We start from the raw sequence: 21,625 nt of genomic DNA, 5'->3' as shown, positions 1-21,625 counted from the left end.
GTTCCTGGTAAAGCATCAACCCCACCTATAATGACATTATAATGTCATAGATGAAAATGGTCTTCTGGATTCTATACATGGTTAATATGTGCATAGTCTGTTGAAATAATCTGTTTCTCCATAGCATGGCATTCATTGCAGGTTGGTTTTAAAATATTCACTATAATTGATGTACATATTTGCTTTGATAAGAAGAGCAAACTTTTATTAAATCCATCATGTGAAATGTTATGATGGATTGCAATGGAACTAATAGACTTATTTTTTTTTTGTATTATTATTGATATGACTACATATGACAGAGACGCTAGAACATATCTATTTGCATCATGTTTCACATAAGCCTCATAATTTCCACAAAAACGTGTCTGTGCAACAACAAGTCACAGCGTGTAGTTTGTGCACAATCTATATTCGAAGACTAAGGGCAGGATTGGAAGGCTATGGATGTTTTATGATCCGTATATTTAACCATTAAAGCGTGAATCATGCCTTTAGTCTTATGGACTTGACCCAGCATCCCGAGTAAAAAGGCTCATATGACACAATTTAAAATACACAAAATTATTTAACAGCATGCATCAGTATAATCTGACACGTCAAAGACATTTCATTCCTATTTATGTCTTCAATAATAATTTCTGTGTCAGAAGGTGGCAGTAAAGCTCAAGGTTTTTACTTCATGAGTGAGCTGAGCATGCTTTCCTTTGCCTTGCTTGTTGAATGCAGTGACATATTCCTGTGGGAATGAATGATATTTCTCAGCTTCATACTCTGCAAGTTCTACAATGAAGTGAACGACAGTGCAAGAAAAAAAAAGACAACTCTTTACCACGACAAACATGTTAAAAATGGAACTGTAGATGACATACCGGATAGGATTCCAGGGGTTGCTTCAGGAGGAGATCCCCAAATATTTCTTCACAGTATTTGGACATCTTGTACTGTTGATATTTACTAAAATATAAGTTTCAACATGTATCACAGCCGTTACTGATAGAAGAAATATGACATAATGCTTACAAGTCAGCATCACAGGGTCAATAAACGCCAGTCTAAAAAAAAACTGCATTAAATCGTAAGAACATTTTAAAATTGCATTCTGCTAAGCAAGGCTTTTTTTTTTCATTTTTATATTTGTTGGGAGAGCAAATGGCGGTAGATTAGGACTATGGTTGGTTTTACTAAATCACAGTGACCAAAAAAAAAAACAGAGCCAAAAAATACCCAGGTTTATGAGTTCACCCTATTTTTAAACTAATAAAAATCTGCAGAGATGCAGTTTTTGCTTCTTTATAGGGCACGTTCACACGTGTTGGAGTTTTTCCGCTGCAAATGTTGGTGCAGATTTGGGGCATTTACGCAATGAATCTGCACCAACATTTGCATATTTGACAGGTAATTCAGACGTTGCAGATATCACAGCGGACTTGCCACAGATTTCAGTCCTTGCATTGCAAAGGCTGAAATACGCAGTGAAATTCCGCTTCTTCTCCGCAACAGTCAGTGCATGCTACGGAGGGAAAATTCTGCACCGCAGCCTATGGTCCGCAGCAGAGTTTTCCGCAACGTCTGAACTAACTTGCCTCAAAATGTATTGAAACAAATGTAAAAAACGGCCGCTGGAGAATTCCACTGCAATTCCGCCACGTCTGGCCGTGCCCTTAGACCATGTCAGTTTAGGGGCGGATCTTTGCGTTTCTATTACGGCTGCAGATCCCAGGCCGACCGCGGTTCTAATGGTCCGAATTAATGATAGCCTCATATTATCCTGTGGTCAGGCCAGGATTTGCGGCTGTAATAAAGGGGAAGAAATGCGCCCATATTGTGCTCGTGTGAAACTGGCCTTAGGGTCTATTTTCTTTATTATTTTTTTTATGAGAAAAGTATTTCATGAGGAATTTATGGATTTACTTAGTTTGATTGAAAAATGCATTTGCCCATTATGTTGCACCAAAAAAATAAAAAATAAAATGGAAAAGGGAGTTGATTTTGGAAGGGAAAAAAATTCTTAGATAAATTATAGATATATTTAGTTCATGGTGTTTAATGAGATTACAGTTCTCGAGCAACACCAACACTTTTTAGGCCTCATTTACACATTGCAGATTTGATCAGTGATTTGAAGACCAAACCAGAAGTGGATCCTAAACACACGGGAAATATAATGGAAAGATTTATACTTCTTTTCATTGCATCCACTCCTGATTTTGACTTCAAAACACTAATGCAAAATACCGATGAAATCTGCAATGTGTGAATGAGGCCAAAGGCTGGAACAACACATGAAGTTTGAGGTGCAGTTTTTAATGCAGGTTTTTTTTTTAGCCAAAGCCAGGAGTGGATCCAACATCTTTGCACTTTATACTTCCCATTCCTTTTGATTCCATTCTTGACTTTGGCTCAAGAGATTGCATTAAAAACTGCATCTCAAACTCTATGAGACCCAATCTAACTGCAGACTTTTCTTAGGAAATAAAATAATAAGTTTCACAAACACGTAACAAATACACACAATTATCAACGAAAAATAAGCAGAATACCTGCAATGATTCTCAAATGACAGGATCACGGGATATTCTGATGTGACAAACGCAGTCTCCTTGATGGCTTGTATTACATCCTTAAAACAATGACCAGAGAATGAGGATTTGTAATGAGTCTTTAATGGCAGAATGATTGTACAATGTTATTATGCTATCGGGCAGTTTCTGTTACATTACCGGAGCACAAATCCAGTGACAAAGACACAATAAAATGATATGGCGTGTAATAAAATGATATTAAACTAGCAGGACCAATGTCAATTTTAAAAACAGACAAGGGGGGAATGTAATAATTAGGGACATATTGATTTATATGCTGACATTAAGATTAGGATTGAAAATGACTCTGAATCACATTATCATAGATGTTTTGGCTTTACATGGACATCTGGTGGCTTTAGATAGACATCCACAGTCATAAATCCAAATCAATAACTTTCTTCTGCAAAAAAAGTCTCATGCAAACAGCAAAGTCATTTGCGTGGACCATGTAGGACAGTGCTTGGAGCTCCTATGAATCCATATTACAGAGCCACAGGCTATGTATTTCCCGGTGTATTCTCCTCTAGAAGAAACAGTACTAGGGGAGAATACCTCCACAATACGGCATGTGATACAATATACCATTTCTTGTCTCCGTATTAAACAGTAGGGCCACAGAGGTACAGTATGGGCACATAAACTCCTAGGAGCACCGTATTATTGATCGATACATGTGAAAATGAGGTATTATTAGTAAGATATAAGGGGAACCTGGGGAAATGGCTGCTTATAAATACATTCCTTACAGCGCTCGCATCATGCTGTAATGTTTAAAACGTAGGTTGTCAACAATCCAGTAAGGGTTTGTTCACACGGCCTATTTTCAGACGTAATTCGGGCGTTTTACGCCTCGATTTACGCCTGAAAAGACGGCTCCATTACGCCTGCAAACATCTGCCCATTGCTTGCAATGGGTTCTACGATGTTCTGTTCAGACGAAGTGTAATTTTACGCGTCGCTGTCAAAAGACGGTGCGTAAAAAGACGCCCGCATCAAGGAAGTGCATGTCAATTCTTTGGACGTTTTTGGAGCCGTTTTTCATTGACTCCATAGAAAAACAACTCCAATTACGTCCGTAATGGACGCCACGAAAAAAGCGAGTCCATGCAAAAACGTCTGAAATTCAGGAGCTGTTTTCACCTGAAAACAGGTCCGTAATTTCAGACGTAATTTGTTAAGACGTGTGAACATACCCTAACATTCTCAAATAAGTGACGGTCCGCTCAAATCCGCATCCAAAATCACTACTTTATCCAGCACTAGGGGAGGGCAAAATAAAGTTGCTGACAGGTTTGCATTAAAAGAAACAAGTAAGATGTGCCTCAACATATAGATGTAGCAGAGCTGAATCTGTCATTGAGCTATTTCTATAGTGGGCTGTTTCCTTAAAGTGACCCCCCGGTCAACATATTAAATATGATGGGGTATATGGAGTAATATTACCTGGTGCCCTCCAGTTGTGCCCCTCTGCCGTGGAGCCACCGTTTTAGAGTCTCTTCTGTGCTGTCCCAAATTGGCTGCAGCAGTTCTTAGACTACGAGTCTGAGACACTCCCACTGTTCTCTGAGAAGTTCTGTCCAATCTGTGAACAGAGGGAGTGTCTTAGATTCAGTCTGAGAAGTGCTGTGGCCATTTTGAGGCCAGATCCACGCCGTAGGGGGCAACTGGAGTGCACGAGGTAATATTACTCAATATGCACCATCACATTTATAGTTTTGTCCTGAGACCGGAGGGTCGCTTTAAATGCTATGTACACCTTTGAAAGTTGTTTTTTTAATTTATTAAACTAAAAGGTCAATCAGAGTGTTTGGTGCAAATTTATAATTTGTTTTTATTCAAAATGATTTTTACTTTTTGAGGTACAGCTGCTCTGTATTCTCTATACAGAGCAGCTGTATCCTTCGCTAACAGACCTGAATCCGTCAGTCCCGCGGACCTGACGGGTTCAGTGTCAACGACTCCTGCGTGTCTCTGACACTCTGAACTTAGATGTGATGGATAACAGCTCAATCCTGCATGTCAGACACCACCCGTGGAGCCACAGTAATGGGATTTAGCAAACGATAAAGCTGCTCTGTATACAGGATACAGAGCAGCTGTATCTCCAAACGTAAAAACTATTTTTTAAGAAAAACTAATTATAAAGTTGCACCAATTGACATTTTTTTTTTTTTTTAAAAAGGCCTTTCAAAGGTTTACATAGATTTTAATACAATGCTATAGTTTTTACTTTTGGCCTTATGGAAAACTACAGATAACATTGTGATATCATGGGGAGATGGGAAAATGACATCTCTGCTTTCCTACATTTGAACCTGTGAAAACTGTCCACACATAGTGATCTTATATTTCTATCTCAACTGATGTACTGATGTAGAATCAAAGTCAGGATGGGTAAAGCTGGCATGACAGCTTCGCACCAATTTCCCAACACTCAAAATACAGCTAAAAGTCATCCCTATTTCCTATTATTTTAACCTGTAACATGTTTGTACTTGCTACGCCCAGTGAACATTTAGTCCATTTGGCTCAGGTTGATAAATAAAAATATCAGGTGTTAGCTACCTGGGGAGACCAAACTCATGGTTTCTTAGCAGTTCTGCCAAACTAAAGCCTTTAATATAATGTTCCAGCTCTCAATATTGACTTTTTAATATACCTTCACTACTGTTTCTTCAGATTTCACTTATTATTGTGTGGTTTAAGGAATAAAATTGTGTGCCTACTTTAAAACCACCAGCAAGCTGCTGTTGACTGATCTGTAATTCTTATTATGAGTTTCTATTTAGGTGTATTGAGTTTACAGTATGGATATTCAAGTCGTAATGAGTCAAGCTGTGACGGTCAGGACATGCTGGGAGTTTTAGTACTGCAACTGTTTTAGAGCCACAGATTGGAGACCACAGCTTAAGATGATCCAATCAGAGCTCAATAATCAAGTATGTTGTTAAAGAGGCTCTGTCACCAGATTTTGCAACCCCTATCTGCTATTGCAGCAGATAGGCGCTGCAATGTAGATTACAGTAACGTTTTTATTTTTAAAAAACGAACATTTTTGGCCAAGTTATGACCATTTTTGTATTTATGCAAATGAGGCTTGCAAAAGTCCAAGTGGGCGTGTTTAAAGTAAAAGTCCAAGTGGGCGTGTATTATGTGCGTACATCGGGGCGTTTTTACTACTTTTACTAGCTGGACGTTCTGACGAGAAGCATCATCCACTTCTCTTCAGAACGCCCAGCTTCTGGCAGTGCAGACACAGCGTGTTCTCGAGAGATCACGCTGTGACGTCACTCACTTCCTGCCCCAGGTCCTGCATCGTGTCGGCCACATCGGCACCAGAGGCTACAGTTGATTCTGCAGCAGCATCAGCGTTTGCAGGTAAGTAGCTACATGGACTTACCTGCAAACGCCGATGCTGCTGCAGAATCAACTGTAGCCTCTGGTGCCGATGTGTCCTCGCTCGTCCGACACGATGCAGGACCTGTGAGTGACATCACAGCGTGATCTCTCGAGAACACGCTGTGTGTCTGCACTGCCAGAAGCTGGGCGTTCTGAAGAGAAGTGGATGATACTTCTCGTCAGAACGCCCAGCTAGTAAAAGTAGTAAAAACGCCCCGATGTACGCACATAATACACGCCCAGTTAGACTTTTACTTTAAACACGCCCACTTGGACTTTTGCAAGCCTCATTTGCATGAATACAAAAATGGTCATAACTTGGCCAAAAATGCTCGTTTTTTAAAAATAAAAACGTTACTGTAATCTACATTGCAGCGCCTATCTGCTGCAATAGCAGATAGGGGTTGCAAAATCTGGTGACCGAGCCTCTTTAACCCTTGATGTATCAATCATATACAAGTAAATGACTTAAAAACTAAATGTATTTTGTACTGTAGGTAAATGGACCCATTTGCAGCAGTAATATACCTTAAAGAGGATATCTGTACACATAGCCTTCCCATGCGTTATGATAGGCTCCTGATCTTCACCTTTTCCATCCCAACAATCCAGTTCAACACACCTTCATATAAAAAAAATATATATATTTAACTATAACACTAATATAAAAGTTATCTCTACATTTAAAAATAATTGTCTTCTCTACAGTCTACACGATACGTGATAACTGGTTAGGTGGCCACAGTCCAAATAGAGCAAGGTAGGAGCTGCACAGCAAGAGGAATAATGGGTGCTGAACCTCAAGGATCTGGACTATGAATCCCACCAGACACAGTCATGTGCAAAGTTCTCCGGAACGTATCCAAAAGAAAGAGAGGCAGCACACCAGCATAAGTGCAAAATAAAGGTGTTTATTCACCCAGTGCAACGGGCGATGTTTTCCCTTTTCAATGAAGGCAACATCAAGTTTGTTAATGCCTTTATCGAGAAAGTGAAACGTCGCCTGTTGCACTGGGTGAATAAACACTTTTATTTTGCACTTAGGCTGTTGAGCTGCCTCTCTTTCTTTTGGATACGTTCCGGAGAACTTTGAATGACTGGTTAGGTGGCTACAATCTTCCAATAAAACACTAGACTGGACTGGAGAAGAATGAAAGGAGGATGATGACTTTTCCACAAACAGAGGTCCACAATTTAGAGCCAGTGGTTGACTAAAGCCGGCCATACACATTAGACTGCTGTCAGACGAGTGGCTTATCTCCGGAGGGTTGGGGATGTTGATATCCAACATGCTTGACCCTTTTTTCACTCATCCACGTTGGTCGACTATATAAGGCTGGTCCCAGAATTGTCTGTTTCTCCAGAACTCTCTTAAGTATATAAAACATATAGAATCATGCCCTCAGAAACTTACCTTGTTGTTTCCTTCCATACTTTTGGCCTCCGGTTCCTGCGTTGAACTCTATGCATGGACCCAGTGAACTGGGCGTTACTGATAAACGCCCCACGTGACCAGCAATTCAACGTGGTCACTACATTTTGTCAGACGATTTTCACATTGTAAGTATTTTCTTCCCATTGGTGGTTCTGGTAGATGTTCTTAGCACATGCTCAGCTGTGGCTGTGACAGCGGAGCGATGCTTACTGAATGCAGGGCAGAGAGACACAGGTAGTCTTCTCTGCGCATGCTCGCCCAGGGTGCCGAAGAAGGGAGACACAGGGAGACAGTGATTGAATAGGAGAATAGGGAAGGAACTACGCATCCTCGACCGCCGAGCAAAGAACTACTGGAGGACGTGTCCAGTGGAAAAGGAAGGTAAATAGAGACAGGGGTGGAATAGAAATGGGGGTGACAAGTGAGGAACGTTACGATTTTAAAAAATAAGTGTATTTACAAAGAATTAGGATTTTAGGTCTAGAACACACTGAGCCATCAAAGTGATCTTGGTAATACCACTCAGATCTAATATGTATGGCCAGGTTATGTATAGGTTCCAGAGTGGAAGACCTCTCAAGACATCAAGTCTGAGCACAATCATGCTATCCGTTGCTTGGATTATCTTGTTTTAGGAGATCGCCATGCAGCCTGGAGCTCCAAAATTGTAAGCAATAGATTCTACTTAATCCAAGTAAATTTAGCAAAACCTCTATAGACTTTTCTCACAAGTATCTATAATGCAATCATGGTACGACTCACTCCTGTATTTATTGCTTTTTGAATTTCATTGAACTGGACCTGCAAAGACGGTACCCCAAACCCTAAGACATTGCCCTAAGAGTGAACAATGGTTGATGGGAATATTGTTTTGTATGGTCTTTGGGTCACAGTTCTGAATATTCACTGCACTCTTTGCTGTGCATCTGTACTTAATACTTTAACAGGATATGCACATGATCAGACTGTTGAGCTTACCTGGAAATAAACTCAATGGGACATACCATGACTGCATGAAAAAAAACATGTACTGGTACGCTAAACAAATAACGTTTGTAATGAAAAAAAAAAATACAAGAAATGTATCAACCTGCATCCAGCTAAAAGGACCTGTCTGTACATCTCTACTGAAGATTTGCCTCCAAACTGTCTCCCGGTAAGGTATGTATTGTGGGAGGAGCTTATAAAGTAGTGTGCAAGTGGGTGCTCCATCTCCAGGTACAACTCCAAGCGGTCTAAAAAGACTGGTGCGTTCTCATCAGACATCAAATATCTGCAAAATCCATCACTTGATATGTGACCTGAAAATACAAAAGAAATAAATTAACAAAACCAACTTGGTCTTTATTTAATCTAAGTTTTTGTCATAGCATATTGGGCATGGCGACACGTTATTCAGCTGAGATTATTTCTATCCGGCTACATGAAGCCTAATTTCATATTAGACAAGAAGGAGAGGAAAAGGTCACAGTAATTGAGATTTAAATCGCATTGCGAGAAACAGTGATTTAGGGCCTGGGCTTTATTTTCTAGGTCACAGTGTCATTACTAAGTCACATTTTGAATAAACGCTTTGTTACTGGTCTATTTGGTAGGTCTAGATTACGTTGTGATCTCCGTTCTTCCAGATGAGATGTTTTCAGTATAAATGAAGCTTTAGTTATATGAGTCTGGGCAGGTTATCAGGAAACCCATATGGAGTATAAATTGTTCTATCAAGCGTCCCCACTGCCGGGGCGAAAGGTCCACAGTATTTATGCCTTTGGGCATCAGTAAAATAATTACATCTCGGATAATGTCCAGACAGCCCTACCTCTTCTCTTCAACTCATCATCGGGTTCATACGTCTCTATGATCTGCATGGCCCGCTTTGTGTCAAAGAATGGGAACAAGATTTCATTGAGCCGAGGGTCTCTTTGACTCTACATATAAAAGGATAAACATAAATGAACAATGTGTTTATTAGTGCGTGCTCTTTGCAGCGCTGATACCTGTAGAGTGTGGTAAACTAATGGTAAGTTGATTCTTTTGAATAATTATTTTAAAGATAAAGGCAAATTAAATTTAACATGCAAGAAATGCTAAGAATGTGATCATGAAACTTTTATAAAAAAAAAAGTGGAAAAGCCAGTTATATAATATAAAGGTTATTTAAAACACCAATAAATCTATTAATATAACGTTTTAACATTTTAGACATTTTTTACCATGAGGGAACCCCTGAAATGTTTTCCTTTTGAGGAACCCCCACAGCTACTGCATCCCTATTGTACAAATGACAGATTAGGAACCCTAAACCAGGATCTAAGGAACATGGCTTCACTACAAGTCACGCCACTAAACAAATATACAAGATATGATCTCATCCAGCAGAAGAAGCCTTTCTTTATATATAGAATGGGGCAGATCATGACACCCCTGCATTCCGGCATCAACCACAAGCTGGGAAAATCCTGCAATTCAGCTTTTACTTGGAGTTTTACTTATGTCATGGATTTGTCAGCTGAAATACAGATTAATGTATAAGACAAATTGAGACTATGGCGGGATTCACACGAGCGTGTTCGATGCGTGATATACGGACTGTATGGCGGCAGTATTTCCCGGACCGAACACACTACAGGGAGCCAGGCTCCAAGTGTCGTAGTTATCTATGACGCTAGGAGTCCCTGCCTCGCTGCGGGAAAACTGTCCTGTACTGGAATCATGTTTTCAGTACGGGACAGGTTTCCGCAGCGAGGCAGTGACACCTAGCGTCATAGATAACTATGATGCTAGGAGCCCGGCTCCCTGCAGTGTGTTTGGTCAGGGAAATACTGCCGCCATACGGTCCGTATATCACGGACTGAACACGCTCGTGTGAATCCAGCCCAAGGCTACATTGTTGCATTATTGTGTTGCATTATTGCACCAGTGTGCTTTGCGAGTGGCATGTGTTTTTCACGCACTCGCAAAGCACTACCTTTTTCTCAACGGAATTGATGCGCAAATCACGCACCGCACATAAACGTGCACACACCCATTGGCTTCAATGGGCGCGTAGGCGTGTGAAAACGCACCAATATAGGACATGCGGTGAGTATCACGCAACGGACTCTCGCTGCGTGAGAACTCACACATGTGTGAATAGCCCCATTGAAATCAATGGGACCGTGTGCTGTGTGTTGTTTCAACGCAGAGCACACGGACGAGAATTACGTTCGTGTGAATAGGCCCTTATATTCATGGCATTTCTCCCCTCAAAAACAACTATATATCTGCAAATAGCGGTTACTGAGTTGTCCCCCTGCGTCACTTCTATCAACACTGTGTTGTCCTGCAAGTATGTAAAGATCCTGACCAGTACGTAAGTCTATGCTGCACTGTTCGGTCCATTTACACTCCCTGCTGCCTCTCTCTTACTGCTATATGTTTCAAAAATGGAATTCTATTTATGAATCAGGAGGATCAGGATGGACATTATGTTATGTTACCTACACATTTTATACTTTGTGAAGTGTGAGAGGACAGATACAAATGTAATAATACACAATTAAAATATTCACCTATCATCAGTAACATGCTACGTCCATGACTACGGTCTAGGGACTCCTGAAATAGGCTATTAAAGCTTGTCCTATTCCCTTACATGACTACAGTAAAACAGCTGTATAAAACAAGTGCATGAAAAGGCAGAATATTCCCGAAACAAAATGCAATTCACAAAATCAGTACTTTGACTACTTATTAAATATTTATTCATTTCTCAATATCATCATGTGCCTGCGGTTACAAATAACTGCATGGTGCCAGGTTTATACATCGTAAGGTGAAGAAGGTCCAAAAGAGCAACAACTAAAAAAGGAAAAGCTTTTTTTCACTACCTAACTGGGAGTTGGAAAATCTGATCTGCGGACAGGAATCTTGAGGTTTTCTAAATGAATTGGGTTTTGGAAGGAATCCCATAATCATGATCCAAGACTTGTCTTGGCAATGTGTCCTTATTATAGGGATTGCTTGGACGCATGCTTCTTTTATTTTTTCTCGTTTCTGCTTTATTTTTAGAAAAGAGACCGGGATATATAAAGAAGCTGAAATGCTGCAGGTTTTTTTAAAATACGAAATCAGGAATAAATCCTGAACAGAGAAAATGTGAAGGAACAATAAAGAGGAACAACACTGTCCCATTGGAAATTGGTAGACAAGATAACAACCTCCAAGATCCTGTTATTGAAAGGTGAATTGTGAAAAAGCAGGTGTGTTATTTTGGCTCTGTACCAAGAGGAGCCCCATTTTTATTTTACCCCTTTCCCTGAGGTGGCAAAGCTTATCATTTGGCCCAACATGCTATATCACCATGCAAACTGCAATTTCTCCTCTGCTTTGTGGATGGTGCCAAAAGGTCAGATACAGGAAATTCAAAGAGGTTGTCCTGGAACAACATCCCAAAAGTTTGCTGCCTGTCACCCAGCTGATTGACACAGGCTCAGCTGCTGAAACTGCGGCCCACTATAGCTAATAGAGGGACAGTCCTGGATCTGTTCATTTGATCTAATAGGACTGGACAAATGTTCCCTACAGCAGGTTGCTTTCTTGTAGTGAATAAGATTCAAATAACACTGCTAACAATACAATTACCTAATAATTGGCAGTTTCCTGAGATAATATTGCTATCAGAAATGTTGCCTATCTAAGGCTTCATTCACATCTGCGGCAGGGTCACGTTCTGATGTTCCGTCGGAGCTCGCCCGTCAAAACGGGACCCTGACTGAAACAAACGGAAACCATAGGTTTCCTTTTGCATCACCATTGTTTTCAATGGTGACGGATCTCATGCCAATGGTTTCCCTTTGTCTCAGTTGTGCAGGGTTTCTGTCGTTTTGACGGAAGCAATACCGTAGTCAACTACTGGCTACTGGCTGGATTTGAGGAATGGTGCCTATATTCTGCTGATGGCTAGTAAATCGGATATTTATTGGATCTGAGCCTCATTTTAAAGGGTAAGATCACCCGTTTTTTTTTTTCCTGCTGCTTAACCCCTTCCCGCCACAGCCATTTTTTGGATTTAAATATTTTTTTCCTCCCACCTTCCAAAAGCCATAACTTTTTTATTTTTACATCGATATAGCCGTATGGGGGCTTGATTTTTGCGCGACGAGATATAGTTTTTCAAGGCACCATGTATTGTACCATATAATGTACTAGGAAATGGGCAAAAAATTATTTGTGGTGTGGAATGGGAAAATAACATTGATTCCTGCATTGTTTTTTGGGATCCATTTTTACGGCGTTCACCGTTTAATTAAAATGACATGTTAACTTTATTCTCTGGGTCACTCCGATTACGACGACACAAAATTTCTATTGTATTTTTTTAAAGTATATTTTACTACTTTTACTAGGAAAAAACGAATTGTTAAAAATAAAATTTATTTTGTGTCGCCGCATTCTGAAAGCCATAACTTTTTTATTTTTCCGTCGATGGAGTGGTATGAGGTCTTATTTTTTGCGAGATGAGCTGTAGTTTTTACCATTTTAGTGTACATGTGAGTTTTTGATCAATTTTTATTAAATGCGAGATGAGGTGACCAAAAAACAGCGATTCCGTAATTTTTTAGCGTTCACTGTGCGGGTTAAATAATGATATATTGTAATAGATCAGACTTTAATGGATGTGGTGATAGCAATTATGTTAATTTTTTTTTTTTACAATTCTTCAGGGGAAAAATGGGAAAAGATGTTTTTTTTGAACTTTACATTTTTTTTTTTTTACATAAAAACAAACAACTATTTTACTCTTTTTTACCTTTGTTATTAGTCCCCCTGGGGGACTTGAACCAGCGATGGTTGGATCTCTTGCACTACATATTGCAATCCTAATGTGATTTTGAGAGCCTCCTATTAAGCCCTAAGGGCCTAATAGGAGTACAAAGTTGGCAGACCTGGGGGCCGATGGGATGTCAGAAGGGGTTGCCCCCCTCTTTCTAACACCTTAAATGCAGCGGTCGCTATTGACCACAGCATCTAAAGAGTTAAACGAGCGGGATCACGCATAAGCGCAATCCCGCTCGTTAGGGTATGTGCACACGACCTCTTTTCAGATGTAATGGAGGCGTTTTACGCCTCGAATTACGCCTGAAAAGACGGCGCCAATACGTCGGCAAACATCTGCCCATTGCTTGCAATGGGTTTTACGATGTTCTGTGCAGACAAGCTGTCATTTTACGCGTCGCTGTCAAAATACGGCGCGTAATATGATGGCTCGTCAAAAGAAGTGCAGGACACTTCTTGGGACGTTTTTGGAGCCGTTTTCTCATAGACTATTGAAAACAGCTCCGTAAAAAATGCAGCGAAAACGCAGCGAAAACCGGAAGTTGCTCAAAAAACGTCTTCAGACGTATTTTGTTAATCGTGTGAACATACACTTAAGCTGGGTTCACACTACCTATTTTCAGGCGTAAACGAGGCGTATAATGCTTCGATTTACCGCTGAAAATACGGCTCCAATACGTCGGCAAACATCTGCCCATTCATTTGAATGGGTTTGCCGACGTACTGTGCCGACCTTTCATTTTACGCGTCGCTGTCAAAAGACGACGCGTAAAATGACTGCCTCATCAAAGAAGTGCAGGACACTTCTTTGGACGTAATTTGAGCCGTTTTTCATTGAATCCAATGAAGAACAGCTCCAATTTACGGCCGTCAAAGATGCCTCGCAAAATGCGAGTACGAGCAATTACGTCTGAAATGACGGAGCTGTTTTCTCCTGAAAACAGCTCCGTAATTTCAGCCGTAATGGTCATTAGCGTGTGCACATACCCTTACAGTGAAGTGTCGGCTGTAACATACAGTCAACACCCGCGCTGTATGGTGCAGGCTCAGTCCGTGAGCCCGCTCCATACTTCCAGTACACGGCTTTGACATAAGTATAAACCATCCATCAGGAAAGGGTTAAATTAGATTGCTTTTTGACAAGTGATCTATTAGAGAAGATGGTTTATAATTGAATGTTACTAATCCAAAAATCATATAAATACTGCAGAAGTGTACAGATGTAGCAACGTTTAACTTGACTGATAACTTGCTGCAGAGTGACATCACACAACAAACGTCATTGAAAGAGTTAACGTTTGTTGGCACTGTTTATTTAAAGTGTTAAGAGTCAAGTTAAAGATTGCTACATCTGTACCTAACATTGGCATAGTTTTTCTGCAACATAGATTTCTTCTCTATAGGAAATGCTGAGGTTTTGTAAGGTCATGATCTCTTTTAGTTTCCCAATGACTGTAAAAAGTCATGTAGAGTCAATAATAATCAATCACATATTGAAGGAGCAAATTATTGTGTTTTTTTTTTTTTTTTACAGGTCCTACAAGCCGTACTGACTAAGCAACATGTAGGTCTCTCCCAAAACAGCAAATCAACTGAAAGCAGTTACAGTGTATGTGTTTAATGATGTAAATCCTTCTGCTTGTTGCCTTGGTGCTTGTGTATAGCTGGGTCATGGTAAATGATAATGTACTTAACTACCATCTGTATACGAATCTATCAAAGGAAGCCTATTATTGAAGATTTTTATGCACAATATACAGCAATGTATCCTAATCACAAACACATGAAAAGGATAAAGTTTTGCTCTTGACAGGTTTGAGAAAACTTTTGGGCAACCTCATTGTGCCAAGAGAATATAATTGACAGGGGTTTAGTCTTCTGTTATACTTGCCAATGAAATGTGGTTGAAAAATCTCATAAATAAGTAATTAACCTATTGGGGCCGCAGCCATTTTTCGGTTTTTATTTTCGGTTTTTCCTCCCAGCCTTCCAAAACCTATTACTTTTTGTTTTTTTCATCGACATGTGGGCCGTATGAGGGCTTGTTTTTTGTGGCAAGAGTTGTCGTTTTTAATGGAAACATTTATGTACCATATAGTGTACTGGGAAACGAAAAAATAATTATTTGTGGTGTGGAATAGGAATTGTGATTCCTAGTTTGTTTTTTGGGTTTAGTTTATAACAACATGTTAACTTTAATATGCTGGTCAATATCATTGAGGCAATACCAAATTTATATCGTTTGTTTTCTGTTTTACTACTTTTACAAAGTAAAAAATGTTAGATAAAAAAATTAGCTTTGTGTAGCCATGTTCTGAGAGCTCTAACTTTTTATTTTTTCCTTGAGAACTTATTTTAGGTGAGACGAGCTGTAGTTTTCATTGCTACCAGTTTGGAGTACATACGACTTTTTAATTACTTTTTATTCCATTTTATTTAGGAAATAAGAAAAATGTAAATTTAAAAATAGTTATTTTACTTATTTTAAAATAGTTATTTAACAGTTTCTTTACATTTATTTTAGTCTTGAACAAGCCATCATTTGATCTCTGGGGCAATACACTGCAATATCTATGTAATGCAGTGGGTTATAATTTTTGCAGAATCCTATTAAGCCTTAAGTGCTTAAATTTCATTAAAGTGAAGTGTCAACTGTGTCAGCCCTTGAGCACACTCCAAACTCTCCCTTCCCGGCCATGACATACAGTTACGTCATAGGTCGTTAAGGGGTTAATGATTAGATTCCTGCAGAAAGGGAATGTACAGTTAATTTGAGCTAATTTGTCCCAACAAGAAACCCCTTTTTCATACTCATTCAGATTAATGGATATCCATGTTGTACATTATTGTGCCAAGGTCATCAGTGTGGGAGTCACCGTTTCCAGCATTTCTTTCTGATCTGGCTGATAGAGGGTGAGGGGGGGGGGGTCTGAAGCAGGGGACACCTATGTATGATGTTCATATACCCTATCAGGACATATGGAAAGTGGTGATCCAGTTGAGAAAACCCCTTTAATAAAAGACTACTTTCTAGCTGTACTGATCCACTTCACATTAAGGGCGGATTTACACGAACGTGATATACGTCCGTGCAATGCGCGTGATTTTCACGCGCCTCGCACGGACCTATATTAGTCTATGGGGCCGTGCAGACAGTCTGTGATTTTTGCGCAGCGGGTGTCCGCTGAGTTAAACTCACGACATGTCTTATATTTCTGCGTTTCTCGCGCATCACGCACCCATTAAAGTCAATGGGTGCGTGAAAATCACACGCACCACACGGAAGCACTTCCGTGGGACGTGCGTGATTCGCGCAACAGCAGTAAAAAGTATGAATGAAAACAGAAAAGCACCACGTGCTGTTAAGTGCCTTTTGCGCACGCAAAACGCCACATTTTTTGCACGCGCAAAACGCACACGTTCGTGTAAATCCGCCCTAAATATACACCGCACAACACCAAGTAGGGAATGTCTTCTCTTTGAGGGCTTCTAAGATGTCTTACAACTGGTCTTTCTGAAAGTTTCCACTTAAGGTTCCTACTTAAAACAGTTTGTGCTATTCCTTTTAATTCATTTACACTGTAGAACTGAGAAGCCAAATACAGTTTTCAGGGGTCACCAATGTATATCATATAAGTACCAAAGCCTCAGGTCTTTCCTACGTGGATGTGGTGCAGTGACAAAAAAAAAAGAATGCAGTGGATGACAACTGCACATCTATATAGCCCTGTATGTGTTCTGTTGTTGTCTCTAAACCTCCTCCAGGCTTCTCTCTGTTTCCTGTAGATGATGTAGGGACTGGTGCAGGGCAAATGTTGTGCCTATTTTCAAAATGGGCTCTAGGTCTTCCTCGGGTAATTATAGACCAGTAAGCTTAACATCCATCGTGGGGGAAATGTTTGAGGGGCTATATACAGGATTATGTGACAAAAATAGTATCATAAGTGACAACCAGCACGGTTTTACTAAGGACAGAAGTTGTCAAACCAACCTGATCTGTTTTTATGAAGAGGTGAGCAGAAGCCTAGACAGAGGGGCCGCTGTGGATTTAGTGTTTTTGGACTTTGCAAAGGCATTTGACACTGTCACTCATAGACGTCTAAAGGCTAAATTAAGGACTATAGGTTTAGAAAGTATAGTTTGTAATTGGATTGAGAATTGGCTCAAGGACCGTATCCAGAGAGTTGTGGTCAATGATTCCTACTCTGAATGGTCCCCGGTTATAAGTGGTGTACCCCAGGGTTCAGTACTGGGACCACTATTATTCAACTTATTTATTAATGATATAGAGGATGGGATTAATAGCACTATTTCTGTTTTTTCAGATGACACCAAGAGATGTAATATTGTTCAGTCTATGTTCGTGAATTGCAAGCGTATTTAAACAAACAAAGTGTTTGGGCATCCAGTTGGCAAATTAATTTTAATGTAGATAAATGTAAAGTTATGCATCTGGGTACCAACAACCTGCATGCATCATATGTCCTAGGGCAAGCTATACTGGGGGAGTCACTTGTTGAGAAGGATCTGGGTGTACTTGTAAATCATCAACTAAATAACAGCATGCAATGTCAATCAGCTGCTTGAAAGGCCAGCAAGATATTGTCGTGTATTAAAAGAGGCATGGACTCGTGGGACAGGGATATAATATTACCACTTTACAAAGCATTAGTGAGGCCTCATCTAGAATATGCAGTTCAGTTCTGGGCTCCAGTTCATAGAAAGGATGCCCTGGAGTTGGAAAAAATACAAAGAAGAGCAACGAAGCTAATAAGGGGCATGGAGAATCTAAGTTATGAGGAAAGATGAAAATAATTAAACCTATTTAGCCTTGAAAAAAGACGACTAAGGGGGGACATGATTAACTTATATAAATATATTAATGGCACATGCAAAAAATATGGTGAAATCCTGTTCCATGTAAAATCCCCTCAAAAAACAAGGGGGCACTCCCTCCGTCTGGAAAAAGAAAGGTTCAACCTGCAGAGGTGACAAGCCTTCTTTACTGTAAGAACTGTGAATCTATGGAGTAGTCACTGCAGGAGCTGCTCAAAGCAGGGACAGTAGATGACTGCAAAAAAGGGGTTAGATAGTTTCCTAGAACAAAAAAATATTAGCTCCTATGTGTAGAAAATTTTTACCTTCCCTATTCCTATCCCTTGGTTGAACTTGATGGACATGTGTCTTTCTTCAACTGTACTAAATATGTAAGGCAAATGCCATACAGTCATCTCTGCCCCGGCTTGAAATGGACTGGTTTCTCTGACATGCTGCATGCTGCTGCACAAGGCACAGTCTGCAGCCTCTCACAGCACATCCTAATGTGTGCCAAAGTAACAGAACCTACCAACAATATTATATTCAACATTTCTGTTCATCAAATTGTGCAGTATGTTACTATGAAGATATAATATTATTATACGATTACATAATAATATCAACAGAGCTGATATATATAACTCGTTATAGGATCCAAAACTTTTAAGATACCAGAAATACAAAAAAGAATAAAACATTTCTACAATAAATAATCACCCAACAAGAGAAGCACATTAGCACACATAGGGCATCATTACAAAAGCCACTAGGGAAGCAAACATGTAAGAGGCAACAGGGAAAAATGGGGAAGCAGCTTAACAGTTGCACTTAGAGGTTTACACGGAACAAGGCTAGGCAATCTTCAGTGGTTGTTAAACTACATCTCCCATCATTGTCAGTTAGTGATGGGCAAATAACAATGGGACATGTGATTCAGCAACGGTTGGGAACGTATAAGATTGCCTACTCTTGTCCTAAAAGGAAAGAAGGTCAGTGGACCAGAAAAAAAGGCCAGTTGATTGGATGACACATGCAATGGGGGGTTGTAAGAGGCAAGCCACGGCAGACAGACTTTCATAGAAGTTAATGTATGAAAAAGCTTACTTCATTTAGAAAGCTCACTAATTGGTCTACCGTTAAATAATCAGATTTGTCTCCATTGCTGAAAAGAAATTTATTAGAGTAAGTAAGTTTCCATAGAACATAGATATGTAATTTTATATATAAAAATCTAATGACATACTGATGTAACAGAATTCAGAAAAAGTGCTAAACCAATAGTCTTACAACGTATTCTGAATAAACTGTGATTGTAACTTGAAGGAGAACAACCAGACAAACTACATAAAAGATTTTTTTTCCCTGTGTCAAATTATCATAAGCTTAAATCACAGACTGCCTATGAGAAGAGCTTCCCTGCCTGTGTTTTATCTGAACTCTGTGATAAAACAAGGAAAGTTGGATTGTGATAAGTTCCCACATTGAGTTGCCAGACCACATGAGAGAAAAAGTTTTCACCTTTCTACGCCAGTTTTCTTGCATAGAAAAGTCTCAAAAAAGCCCAAAAGTTGCAATTTGCAGTGCAAAATGCGACCTTTGGCCTTTTCGTGCCACCCTCGCCTCTTTTGTGGAAGGGGCGCGTCTACAGGTGAAGAAGGGTGTGACCACTGCGGCCCGACAAATGTATTATAATTTATGCCAAACTGGCAGAAATTATAGCAGAAATCTATGCCCGCACCTTGCTGGCATAGATTTTACTCTGTAAGGCGTAGAAAGGTAGAGGCTTGTGCTGGGCCTCCGACCTTGCCCCCCTCCGGATCAAACTAACCCCTGCCCCCTTATTGGACGGTTAAATAAAAAAAAAATAATACATACCTTACCTCTTCTTTCCTTATGCTCCCTCATCACTCCAGCGCGGCTCATACAAAGTACTGATGCCAGGCAGCGTTAGGACGTTGTATGCGACATTGAAGTGCTTTGTCACATATAAGGCGCATATAAGGCATATAAGACGCTGCTCGGCATCAGGACCTTGTATAAGCCACGCTAAGAGGAGGAAGGGACCGGAGGAGGAAGATTAGGAGCGGTGAGGTGAGTATATGTGTTTTTATTATTTTATGGGCAATGTGGGGTGAATGTATGGCGCACGGCATACAATAGTGGAGCACGGCCTGACTGAAAGATGCTTTCGCTTCTTAATAAATGTGTCGCATTTTACTCCAACTTTTCTTACTATTGAGACTGGCGTCTGAAGCACCAGTCTTAATAAATTGCCCCCACAGGCTCTTCTAACAGGTAGCTTGTAATTTCTTTACCATTATAATATTTTAAGTCATTTTTAAAACATGCTAAAGGGGCTTTAACATAGATTTTCTGGTTGGTCTCTTTTAATAAATATATGTTACAATACTTAAAAAACACCAACAACTTTAAAAGCAAAGTTAACATGAATGTGCTTCAGCAAACATAGTCTATTAATTTGCTCTTTATATTAGTTTACAAGGTTTGTTAATATCTAACCAAGCCAGTTAATCCGTAGATAGTTAGTAACAGCCAGACCAAAACAAGTGTCAAGTACATCTGTAGCATGCTGCATTTAATGGTCGCACATTCTAATACTATTAAAAAAAAATTAAACATTAAAATACAGGGTAATGAGAAATGTTTATCTAGAAAAGTATGTATCACAGAATATAAACCAGTTACATAAGAAATCAACTATAAAGTAAAATATTTCAACTTACATTCTTTTAAAAAGCTCTTCTATGTCAGTTCTGGGGCAAATCTTTTGTGTAAGTTCATAGAACTTCTCAAATGTAAAAGCAGGGGACTCGATTTCATCATTCTGCAAGATAAAAAGAGAGGGACAGATTTACTACTGTGTCTGAGTCCAGAAATTGTCGACAAAGGCACCAAATTACTATATATCTATATATATATATATATATATATATATATATATATATATATATATATATATATATATATATATATATACACACACACTTTCTACGGCCGTATTAACAAGTCGTATTCACAAGGCCATGGTTCTGGTCCCTGTTACATTAATTGACTCCAAAAGCGGGCACCTAACCCATCACAGATACTGTAACTACAGAGTAATGTCTCACTGAAGAATATTCCTATCTTTTTCCTCACCCTGTTCATATCACGTTTCTGATGTACACTTATCGTGTACGCTGGGAGAATCCCGGCATACACACTGAGCATATCCATAGGACTTCATTAGCCAGATGGAGGCCAAAAATTTATTTAGGCCTACACGTAGCCCACTGTATGCCTGTATACAGTATAATACATCGCAGCCATCTGTCAGAATCTTTTTTGGGCGTTTCCGTCAAACAGAAGGCTATAGCATGATGTGAACAGGGCATAATGGTTTCCGCTCCTTTTTTTTTTTTTTTTTGAAATATAGGGTTTTTTCAAACTTTCCTCTGAATCGATCCATTTATTTGGATGTAGCACACTCCAGAAATAACTGTGTGAAGACCACCAAAAAGAGTTAATGTAGGCCATCTGCATCCTCCGGTAGACAGATATAAGGAAGGATAAG

The 21,625-nt window shown here is 39.7% G+C and overlaps 1 protein-coding gene across 1 annotated transcript in view; it reads right to left on the bottom strand.

The window, feature by feature from the left end:
- Positions 1-679: 679 nt before the first annotated feature.
- The window catches only part of LOC142708468 (1-phosphatidylinositol 4,5-bisphosphate phosphodiesterase beta-4-like), a gene marked incomplete at its 3' end in the record, with an annotated part of 57,606 nt that continues 36,660 nt past the window's right edge, over positions 680-21,625 (bottom strand). Inside the window, exons 8-15 of the mRNA XM_075848394.1 lie at positions 20,796-20,896; positions 19,156-19,213; positions 9,236-9,344; positions 8,513-8,723; positions 6,516-6,609; positions 2,544-2,623; positions 873-957; positions 680-739 (exon numbers count right to left, since the gene is read on the bottom strand). Of these exons, the coding sequence (XP_075704509.1) occupies positions 680-739; positions 873-957; positions 2,544-2,623; positions 6,516-6,609; positions 8,513-8,723; positions 9,236-9,344; positions 19,156-19,213; positions 20,796-20,896 (798 nt within the window). The remainder of the gene's footprint in view (positions 740-872; positions 958-2,543; positions 2,624-6,515; positions 6,610-8,512; positions 8,724-9,235; positions 9,345-19,155; positions 19,214-20,795; positions 20,897-21,625) is intronic.

The sequence above is a fragment of the Rhinoderma darwinii genome, unplaced genomic scaffold (assembly GCF_050947455.1).
Source record: "Rhinoderma darwinii isolate aRhiDar2 unplaced genomic scaffold, aRhiDar2.hap1 Scaffold_3945, whole genome shotgun sequence".
Taxonomy (NCBI): Eukaryota; Metazoa; Chordata; class Amphibia; order Anura; family Rhinodermatidae; genus Rhinoderma; species Rhinoderma darwinii.
This window is presented reverse-complemented; position numbering and strand designations above follow the sequence as displayed.